This window comes from Arachis ipaensis, chromosome B2 (assembly GCF_059453495.1).
Source record: "Arachis ipaensis isolate K30076 ecotype BB chromosome B2, ASM5945349v1, whole genome shotgun sequence".
NCBI classification, from domain to species: Eukaryota; Viridiplantae; Streptophyta; class Magnoliopsida; order Fabales; family Fabaceae; genus Arachis; species Arachis ipaensis.
Genome location: NC_142437.1, coordinates 9,112,972 through 9,124,935, shown reverse-complemented (window position 1 = coordinate 9,124,935; position 11,964 = coordinate 9,112,972). Strand labels below are relative to the sequence as shown.

Genomic DNA, 11,964 nt, shown 5'->3' with positions numbered 1-11,964 from the left:
GCAGATCATTAAGTCGGATGAGTAATGTATGTGATATGTGACTAGGCATTTGTGACCATAGCGCTTGATTTTTTTATTAATTAATAGTTCTTTATTGTGAATGATATTTAGTTGTTCTTTACGTAGATGGAATAGCGAAAAATAAGAGTATAACGACCGCACAATATTAAAGTGTGTTTATTAATTGAGTTGTAATAAAAGACTTCCTACTGAGTACATATTGAAGCATTTATTACTTTTGATGTATGCAGCGCCTCCTGTTGTGGCGGATGGTGAGTTCACAGTGGGATGGAATTCAGTTCAAGGGAGGCAATAATCAAGGCAATGAAAGATTATACCATCCGCAGAGGTGTGGACTATCGGGTATATGAGTCGGAACCGACGACAATCTATGCCAAATGCACAGAATATGGGAATGGTTGTGACTGGTTGATCAGGGTAACCAAAATGCAGAAGAAGTACTGTTGGGAGATAAGGAGGTACAATGGAAGTCACACTTGTACCAGGTCTACTATTTCTCAAGACCATTCGAAGCTGGATTCCAAGACAGTTGCAGAAGCAATAAAGCCGTTGGTAGAGGTTGATCCGTCTATAAAGGTGAAAACAGTAATTGCTGATGTCCAGTCAAAGTTTAACTACACCATCAGTTATCGCAAGGCTTGGTTAGCAAAGCAGCAGGCGGTCGAATCAATTTTCGGAAGTTGGGAAGCATCGTACGAAGCTTTGCCCATATGGTTTGAGGCCATGTGCCACAAAGAGCCATCAGTAGTGGTTCACTTTGAAACAATGCCTGCTTACCAGGGAGATGATTTGGTTCCTGATATACGTGTTCTACATAGAGTCTTTTGGAGTTATTACCCCTGTATAAGGGCCTTCAGACACTGCAAGCCAGTGGTGCAGGTGGACGGAACTCATTTGTATGGAAAATACAAGGGTTGTTTATTGGTTGCAGTCTCACAAGATGGTAAAAACAACATCGTGCCTATTGCATTTGCCATAGTGGAGGGAGAGACTTCTGATGCATGGTACTTTTTTCTGAGCAACCTGCGTCAACACGTGGTGACACGTGATGGTGTGGGACTTATCTCTGATCGACACGATTCGATTAGGTCAGCTATTGAACGAAGTAATGGGGTGTGGTCTCCTCCTAGAGCTTTCCATATGTTTTGTATCCGGCATATTGAGTCCAACTTCTTGAGGAAGTTCAAGGCACCTTACTTGCAGAAGCTTATCGTCAATATTTGTAAGTTTGAATAGAATGAACTTTGAATTTACATTAATGTACGATCAAATAGAATGGTGTTCATAGCTGACTGAATATTTTTCATAGGATACTCGAGGACGACCAGGGAGTACCAGATGCGCTACGAACGATTAAAGGAACGGGGTGAGGCTTACACCAACTGGCTTGATCGAATCCCTCGTGAGCAGTATGCTTTGGCATTTGATGGTGGTTACCGATGGGGTCATATGACCACCAATCTTGTGGAATGTATCAACTCCGTCTTAAAGGGTGCACGCAATCTCCCAGTCACTACACTTGTTAAGGCTACCTTTTACAGACTGAATGAATTGTTCACTAGGAAAAGAGCCGAGGCTGAAGCCCGGATCAATGCTGGACTTGTGTTCTCTGAGATGGCGACAACCAAGCTGCATGCAAATCAACAAGCATCAGGTAACATACAGGTTAGCTGTTTTGATAGAGAAAATGAAGTCTTCGAAGTTCGCGAGATGCCTAGTGGGGTTGAGTATGCAGTTGACCTACGCCACCATCGGTGCGACTGTGGTGAATTCCAGGTTGACCGAATTCTGTGTCGACACGTGTTTGCGTGTTGTGCAAATCAGAGGTTGGATTGACAAGTGTACGTTAATGACGTTTACAAGATGGACCAAGTTCGAAGAGTATACAGGACTAGGTTTAGACCACTAAGAAATCCGGCAACATGTGGACCACCCCAATTCTGTTGATGTGCCGGGACTGACGCTGAGTAATAATCAGACGGATGCGTGTCAGGAACATATGGTGCAAAATACTCAACCCCCTGTTGTGGCGGTTCCGGTGGCGGTGGTGGTGGAGGTACTGGTGCCAGTTCCGGTTCCTGTGCCGGTGGTGGTGGAGGTGGAGGACCTTCTGGATTCTCTTCAAAGACAAGGTTCGACAATTGCAAGTGGTCAGCATATGCTGCTCGGTACCAATGCATGTAAATTTCCAACGGATAATGTAAATGCTCCAAGTCATCCGAGAGAGTGTGACTATATCGATTTGTCCACTGCATCACCCAAAGAGAGTGGGTATCGGCCCAATCTTGATTCTCAGGCCCAGTTAGAACTTCACCGTGTGATGCACCTAGATCCTGCCCTTGAGCAGGAACACCCTGTGTCAATCCAAATTGCCTCCTGACTCTATCAGTTGCATGCCACTCGATGCATTCAAAAGATATAAGTGGCACTGTGGCACTCCAGATAACCGAATTATGACGGATGGCTAAAGGAATTACGTCTGGATCGATGTATCCAATGCCATAAGCCTGCCAAACAAACTGGACACATCGGACCAGTCAGATGATTACACAACAATTAATTCACTTAACAAGTTACATAAAGTACTTGTATTTTACAAAATACCTGTCCTTCTTGTAGATCATCCAACAACCTCCTGTAGTGCGCAAGCGTTTTATATCGGTAGGGATAGTTTTGACGGTCCCAGTTATGCCACCTGCCGACGGACAATCCATTAGTTAACTTATCTTACCATAAAAAAAATACAATTTCTATCAATTCTTTCAATGCATACTATAATCAAAATTACCTATTTGCAATTGGAAACACTCCGGGATTGCCAGGAATCGGAGCTAGAAATGGGAGTCGGATCCAAGCCCAACTGACCAACAGTGTCAGTGGACCGTCCATCTCCTTGCAGTCGACACGAGTTGCCCTACACAATGATCTATACAAGTGTGCCAGGCACGCTGAACCCCAACTAAATTGTATGATCTCACCGAAGTTGCGGAGCAAAGGTAAAAATTTCCAGTGCACCACTGTACCCGACTTATCTGCAAACAGAACTGTCCCAAATAACAACATTATATGACACTTTACATACATTTATATGTGCACATCATCATTCAACACTATATGATCTTTCAAACCCCTAAACCACTTTAATTTTATAAAGCTCCCTCTACAGTCGTCTTCCTCGGTGCAATTCCAAATTGGTGCAAGCACTCGGCTTCCAATGCCTCAAAGCTACTCATGGTCGGACCTGTAACCGAAAGACCATTTGTCGGCAGACCGAGAATTAGCGCCACATCCTCCAAGGTCACGGCACACTCACCAACCGGAAAATGAAAAGTGTGAGTCTCGGGCCGCCATCTCTCAATCAGAGCATTAATCATTGCTGACTGACCTTTAATGACTCCAATTTGGGATACATAATAAAATCCAGTCTCGCGTAACTGTGGCTCAACAATTTCGTTGTATGGATCCGGCGGATGTAAATGGTCACACATCAACATCCTTGCAGCCTACAATATCACATTTCCATTATAAGAACAAGTATAACATAACTATATTATTCAAAAACACAATTATCCTTAACATGTCCATTATAAATAATTCCCAGCATAATTGCATTTCAAACATACACATTAAATCTGTTATACAGTAAATCTATCAATCATATTCATTACTTTATAACAGAAATTAATTAACCTTACACAATAAATGAGCCTTTATTATTATTATTATTATTATTATTATTATTATTATTATTATTATTATTTCTCAAACAACATACATACTAATTTTATTATTATAATTATAATAATAATAATTATTATTATTATTATTCATATAAAACAGCATATTAATTTTATTTATTTATTATTATTATTAATATTATTAATATTATTATTATTATTATTATTATTCAAATAGCATACAGACTAATTTTATTATTATTATTATTATTATTATTATTATTATTATTAATATTAAACAGCATATTAATTTTATTTATTTATTATTATTATTAATATTATTATTTTTCAAACAGCATACATACTAATTTTATTATTATTATTATTATTATTATTATTATTATTCAAATAGCATACAGACTAATTTTATTATTACTATTATTATTATTATTATTATTATTATTATTATTCATATAAAACAGCATATTAATTTTATTTATTTATTATTATTATTAATATTATTATTTTTCAAATAGCATACATACTAATTTTATTATTTTTATTATTATTATTATTATTATTATTATTCAAATAGCATACAGATTAATTTTATTATTATTATTATTATTATTATTATTATTATTATTATTATTATTATTATTATTCAAACAGCATACATATCAGTTTTATTATTATTATTATTATTATTATTATTCTTATTATTATTCATATAAAATAGCATACTAATTTTATTATTATTATTATTATTATTATTATTATTATTATTATTAATATTATTATTATTCAAACAGCATATATACTAAGTTTTTTACTATAATTATAACTTTTCATTACTATTATTATTATTCATATAGAACAGCATACTAATTTATTATTATTATTATTATTATTGTTATTATTATTATTATTATTATTCAAACAGCATGCATACTAATTAGTTATTACTATTATTATTATTATTATTATTATTATTATTATCTAACACCTAACACAGCATAAAATCTAATTTTAATTATTATTAATTTATTATTTAAATTTTACTAAATTAAAATTCAATTGTTACAGATCATAAATAAAATAATAAATTAAATTTTTATTTTTCATCATAATAATTAATTAAACTCAATTACTAATACTAATAATATACTAACTAACCATATCATTCATACATTCATACATACATACATACAAAATTTATTTCTATGTTAATTTCTATTTCTAACCACCTAATAATAGAATTATACATACATACATGCTTAATTTCTACTTAATGTCATTCTAATATATTGCTAATAAAATTTAAAATTTTCACTATCATTAATTTTAAATAAAATTATTAAAAAGTAAAAACTTACATAATTTGGATCTCCAAGATAATTAACAATATGAAGCTCTGGTTGATTTACTTCCTTAATTTTTCTTCTTCTTGGCATTTTTACTCAGATTTTTTACTGAGCTTTTTGGTGGTCCAACAATGGTGAAATGGTGGGATTTTGGCGTTGCAGAAAGGGGAAAGAGATAGTTTGTGTGTGGGAGTAAATGAGAAAGTGTTGAGAGGGTGAAAGAGATAGGAAACACGGGTTTTGAGGGGTAAAACGCGCATAGGAGTCACGGGCCACCCACAACCCATCTGCATGCGTGACGCGTGGCAAGGTGGTCACCAATCGGTGCCACTGATTTGCGTCCCATCCGCGACCTGAAATCGTTGCCACCGATTTCTGTACCCCCAATCGGTGCCACCGATTTCTTCGACCACGCCGTCACATCTCCGTGAAACACCCCAAACCCCCATAACGCTGTGAAATTCCGTCACTTTCTCCATATCAAAATTAAAAAACTCCAAACTTACCTAGTGCTAATTTTCAATTTAAAATATAGTTCTTTTAAATACGCAAAACTACTACTTTCCCACATATGTATTTCTTGAATATCATATAGTGATAACCACAATTTGAATTTAGGTTCTGTTGACCCTACACATGTTTATTTTGTCGTTGAACATAACTGGAAATACGAAACAAAATTACAGGTAAATTCTAGTTTTTAATCCTGCCAATCCAAATTTCGACACCTTTAAATTCTATTAAAGGCTCAGTTACTAATATGTAAGGTTAACTATTAGAATGTGATCTTCAAAATCTTAGTAAAACAACACATAATTTCAATTCAACAATATTAAACTAAAATAGTCCATATTGATCGGCAGTTCAACACCATGCCATAATTCATGTTTACAAAGTTTTAATTTATTGTGGACTATACATTTATAAGCATATATAAATTTATTGTCAAAGATTGGAATTAATTCCAACGTATCTTCAGAAATCAAATAAGAATTTACTAAAGTTATTTATGTCCTCCAAATTACCTCCATATTTATGCCACGATGGAATTTATCTCACATATGCAATAGTTAGCACTTTAGCAGCTTCTTATGATTATTGCTCTTTAAAAAATCATTCTTCTTGTCTAGAATAATTTCTATTTAAAAAACAGTTTTGTCGAAGTGATAAATTACTATAGTTATAGGAATATAAGAGCAAGAATGAGCAGTGAATCAATAACACAGGTGATGCGGATTTTTACAAATCACAAACTAGCAGTAAGTGCACCGGATCATATCAAGTAATACCACGGGAGTGGGTTATCATTCTCACAAGGATTAACGGATTAAACAAGTAATAGTTAATTGATTATTCTAGTTAGTCAGAATTTAGAGTTTCAATAGTAAAAATCATAAAAAAAAATAGTGAATTAAAGAAAGAAAACAGTAAATGTGTGGAAAGATAATATGAGAGGAGAGTTAAGGTATCAGGGATATTTAAATTTTCAGATTAACAATTATTCTCATCTACTTTGATCATACAAAGATACAATTCATGGCAAACTCTAGGTAATTGAACTCCAATTCTTTGGTAATTCAATTTCTTCTAACCTAATCAACCGTTAATTCCTTGATCAATTAATTATGCTAAAAGGTTAAGTATCATCTCTGATTTATAACCACATAATTCTTAAGAACCCAAAAGAAACCTGATTTTATGTTACATATCAAATTAATTTCAGATAATTGAAGAATTATGAGAAAAGAGTTTCAGCCTAATTCTAATGATTTAACTTTTCCAAGATTCAGAAGAATTTAGTCAGATTAAAGTTATTTTTCAATATACTATAATCCTTAAGATGAAGAACGAAACTCAATCCTTGAATAAAATACTAATGCATTAATCAAAATAGGAAAACAATAGTATTAATTCATCAAAATAAATAGAACTCCTAACCTTAAGAATGAAGGTTTAGTTGCTCATGGTGCAGAGAAAATCGTCAAAGTGTAAAAAGTGTAAACTGACCAAAAGTGGAAGAAGAGAGGCGCGGAGCTAATCTCTCCTCCTTTTATATCTCTAATCCTAATTGATTCAAAAATTAAATTAAAAGCTAATAGTATCTTTTTTATTTTCTATTTGAATTTAGAATGGGATCCGTGTGATTTGAGTGACCAAAGTGGGGCCACTGTTGGATACGCTGTCGGTGCTAAACGCCAATGATGTGGTATTTAGCGCCACCTATTCAGAGACTATACATGCACGTTCCAAGTCCTGGCGCTAAGCACCGATGATGTGGCGTTTAGCGCCAAGGTGGCAGAGAGGAATGGTAAGCTTCTGGTGTTCGGCGCTAAACGCCAGTGATGTGGTGTTTAGCGCCACCAAGCCAGAGGGCACTTCTCTTGCTTTCTTCTTCATGAATTCTGCCAAATCTTTACCCGAATGCTACCTGAAATCAATAAAAGGCCACAACAACTCAAAAGTCGCATCTACTAGGGTATAAGTCACCTAAATCCTCTAGCAAATCAATAAAACACCATACAAATCATACAGAAAAGATACTTATGATGCTCATGCATCACAACACTAAACTTAAAGTGTTACTTGTCCTCAAGCGACTTAAACAGCAGGAAATTGAAATGGGTTTGATTAAGAGTTGAATTCTTATTGAAAGCTCATGTCTGTCTTATGAGTGGGGTTTAGCAACACCGTGATCATGAGTGTTTCTTTGCTTATCACTACTCCTTGAAATCTTGGGAATGTCAATATCTGAACAGAACTAGAACTCGAATGATGTTATGAAGTCTCTCTTTCCTTAAGCTTTGATTGATCCTTGAATTCCTTTATTTAAAACAGCGAGAACTTTTTCTGTCGACAACTCTTAGTGCTCTGTCTCAAGGCGGCTCTTGATGGTGAGCGTTCGATCGATAATTCCAAACTAGTTGGTCCAAGTTATCGGGTGATGAGGCACCCTACGGATCTAGTTACTCAAGCCTCTCCTTAACACGGTCGCATCACAAGCATATAGATGAGGTTTTAAATTCCCAAACATCAATGTCTAGAGTCTCTTTGGACTGCTAAATGTCTTGTTGCAAGGTGGCTTTTGACAGCGGACTTTTGATCGATAATTCCAGACCAGTTGGCCCAAGTTACCGGGTGATGAAGTACCCCTCGGATCTAATCATCTTAGCCTTTCCTTAGACAATAGACACCACAGACACATAATTGGGTCTCAGACATTGATGCTCAGAGCTTTACAATTTTACTTTTCTTTTTCTCTTTTCATCATTCTTTTCTTTTTCTTGCTTTTTCTTTACTCTCTTTTCATTTTTTTTTGGTTGATTATTTTGATTCAAAGAAAAATATCTTGTTTGTTTTGGAGATTTCATAACACTTCTCTAAGTCCATGTTCGTCACAAATCAACATTCCTCTTTTCCAAGGGCATTCATACATCATTCTCTTCTATGCAATCATAATCACAAGTAAATACCACCACATGTGTTGACAAGACATTTGTTAAATAAACTCAATTTCTAATGTATTAATACCACTTTTCTCTTTTCTTTTTTTTTTTTGAATAATGCTTGAAGAATAATACACGAGGCATCATTAAAACAAAAGATAACTAAAAGAAAACTAAGAAGACTAGAAATCATACAAATGACAAAAATTTAAACAAAAAATAGAAATAATCATGAAAATAACTCCACCACCTCAGTTATCATGGTCGTCATCCGCCTCAGCCTGTTGAGCTCTCTATGGCTCTCTTGGTCTCAACATCCTAACCTCTATATCCCGCCTAAAGTTGTCGAGCTCAACTCATTGGTTTTCTTGTTCAGTCTTGATCTGGTTAAGGAGGGCACCTTGGCTGTCTTGGTTCACCTTGATCTGCTAAAAGGAGGAGGTTAGTTGTTGCTAATACTCTTGTGGTTCACCTTGATCTGTTTAAGGGAGGAGGTTAGTTGTTGCCAATACTCTCTTGTGGTGGGAAGTATTATCCTTGAGGCTTGAGGGGTTGTTCTTCTTGTGGTGGAGGAGCTTGTGGAACTTCTTCTTTTTCGGCTTACTCTCTTCTCTGAACCACCACCCTTGCATATTCCATAGTCTTTTTGGAGATTGGCCTCTCAATAGGAATGAGGAAGTCGTTCTCCAAGTTCACCCTTGCGGCTTCGCATAGGTGATGAATGAAATGAGGAAAGGCCAACTTAGCATATGAGGAGGGGTTTAAGGCAATGTGGTATATTTGTTGAGGAATTATTGCACTCACATCTACCTCATGCCCAATCATTGATATAATGGATCATGATGGCTCTGTTCACGGTGACCTCGGAGTGGTTACTTGTCGAAATAATGGATCGTTGGATGAACTCCAACCATCCTCTCGCCACTGGCTTGAGGCCACTCTGTCCCAGTTGATTTGGGAGTTCGTCCACACCCATTCTCCACTGAGCTCCCGAGAGACAAATATCCTCAAGCTTATGATCATATCTCTGATCTCGGCTCCTCCTCTCATCATAAGCGTCCAACCGTGGGGGGTTACTTGGAGGTGAAAAGTGGAGCATCTCCCTCACGCTCCTCAGACTAAAGTCGAGGACTCTTCCTCGCACAAAGGTGCGATAGTCCTTCACATTCACACCACGGACATCTCTATATGTGATCCAAGCATTCTCATAGAACTGTTGGACTTTCAGTTGACCAACCTTGGTGTGTGGATTACATAGGAGTCCCCAACCTCTCCTTTCAATTTGTTGCCAGATTTTCGGTTATTCATCCGGCTTGAGATCAAATTTAACCTTTGGAATCACCTTTTTCTTGCTCGTGAGTTCAAAGAAGTGTTCCTCAAGTAATTTGGTACGGAACCGTGTTGCATCAAAAGGGGTTGTTTCTGGTGCCCTCTCTTTTCTCTTCCTCGATGAAGATTCTTGACCCTTTGGTGCCATTGATAAAGAAAAATAAAGAGCTTGCTCGACAACACCAAACTTGAAGATTTGCTTGTCCCCAAGCAAAAAAAGAATAGAAGAAAGAGGAAGAACAAAAAAATAGAGGGACAAAGAAGGGAGGGGGTGTGGGTATCGGTTATTGAGGTTGAGGGAGAAGAGAGAAATAGTGTGGAGGAGGCTAGGAAGAAGAAATAAAATAAAAGTAAATAACAGAAAGAGAGAAAGATAAAGGGAGGGGCGTTGGTTGTTGTTGGGGAGAGAGGGAATGGATTGGGATAGGAAGAAGGGATTGGGGCTGGTGGTATATATAGAAGGGGTAGAGAAATGGGGATTAGGGGAGAATTGCACGAAGAGAGGGGATTAATGGGGAGAAGTTAGGGGTTGGTAGGATGTATTGGGAAAGGGAGGATTATGGGGAAGTGGGGAGTGATTGGATGGAGGAAGGATATAGGGTAGGGGAGAGAATCAGGGGTAGGGTTAAAAAAAAAAGGGGTCACAGGGCAAAAATTTGAATTTTAAAAAGGAAGGGTTGAGGTATGCGATGCCGGTGCTAAACGCCGGGTTGGTGGCGTTTAGCGCCAACCTTTTCGAGGACACCAAACTTAAAATTTTCATATCAGCGCCAAATGCCGTGGAGTTTGTGCTAAATGCCAGTTTCGAATTGTTTTTCTTTTAAGTGACATGACGCTAAACACCAGAAACTGGCGCTAAACATCAGGACTCCAGAAAAGAACTCCTTCTTTAACGCACCCCTGGTGCTAAACGCCAGGGTGCCAGTAGCATCCTCCTCATGCGTTGCGCACCTGGCGCTAAACGCTGAATAGCAGCGCTAAACGCCAGGTGTCCAGTGGCCACTCCTTTTTTCACCCTTACTTGGCACTAAACGCCAGGTATCAGAATGCAACATCAGCTTCAAAATATTCCCATGCCTGTTCCAAGCTTCCCTGTTTCTGTTTCAATCAATTTGCATGACTCAAATAAAGGTAAGAATAAAGAAAGCTACGAACTAAGAAAACAAGACAAAAAAATAAAAAAATCTAAACAAAGGATACTAGAGATTGGTTTGCCTCCCAAGAGCGCTTCTTTAACGTCACTGGCTTGACAGTTCAACTCTGCTAAGTAAGCAGGTGAGTGATCCTTTGGCAATCGACGTTGCCACAAAGATAGTCCTTCAACCTATGACCATTGATCGTAAACCTTCAACCTATGGTAAGCTTCTGGTGTCCGGCGCTAAATGCCGATGATGTGTCATTTTGCACCACGAAGGCAGAGGACACTTCACTTGCTTTCTTTTTCATGAATTCTGCCAAATCTTTACCCGAATGCTATTTGAAATCAACAAAAGAACACAACAACTCAAAGTCGCATCTACTAGGGTATAACTCACTCAAATCCTCTAGCAAATCAACAAAATACCATACAAATCATACAGACAAGATGCTTATGATGCTCATGCATTAACATGCAATGCTATTTATCATCAAATCAAGCAGTAACCCAGAAACAGAGTCATCAAAATTGAAATTGATCATCAAGCAGTGAGAAAATCCAATGAAACAAGACCAAGCATTGAGCACTGACTAAGCATTTGAGACATCACCTTCAACGATGGCAGTGAACAAAGATTTAAGGGAGAGCGACGGACGACAGGAAGCCTGATGAACATAGGCGAGTTGGCGATGAAAACCTGATAGAGCAACGACGGACGAAGAGCTGCTTTTTTTAGGACCTTGAGACGCTGGCATTGGGCAAACGAGGGGAGGGCCTTCGAGCATGATGAACCAGGAGGATTGGCAAACGACCACGACGAACCTGGAGGTGATGGTGAGACAAACGGTGACACGATGGAGGCTAGGATTTTCAAGGAAGAGCGAGATTGAGTTGAAAGGGGAGAAAGGGGAGAGAGACTGGTTTTTGCGTTTCTCTCTTTTGATTTTAGAAGCCCTTTTTCCTTTTCCTTTTTTTTTAATGAAATATCAAAG

The 11,964-nt window shown here is 37.2% G+C and overlaps 2 protein-coding genes across 2 annotated transcripts; both read left to right on the top strand.

Moving 5' to 3' along the window:
- Positions 1–324: 324 nt before the first annotated feature.
- On the top strand, positions 325–1,257 carry LOC107626763 (uncharacterized). The gene has a single exon (XM_016329664.1). The coding sequence runs from the start codon at positions 325–327 to the stop codon at positions 1,255–1,257; it is 933 nt and encodes a 310-aa protein (XP_016185150.1).
- Positions 1,258–1,359: 102 nt separating this feature from the next.
- Positions 1,360–1,857, top strand: LOC148572987 (uncharacterized). Its single transcript, XM_088505613.1, has one exon. It carries the CDS (start codon positions 1,360–1,362, stop codon positions 1,855–1,857), a length of 498 nt encoding a protein of 165 aa, XP_088361739.1.
- The last annotated feature ends 10,107 nt before the right edge of the window (positions 1,858–11,964 follow it).

Excerpts from the sequence above, each read along its gene's own strand:
- LOC107626763 (XM_016329664.1), top strand. The coding sequence starts at position 325 with ATGAAAGATTATACCATCCGCAGAGGTGTGGACTATCGGGTATATGAG.
- LOC148572987 (XM_088505613.1), top strand. The coding sequence starts at position 1,360 with ATGCGCTACGAACGATTAAAGGAACGGGGTGAGGCTTACACCAACTGG.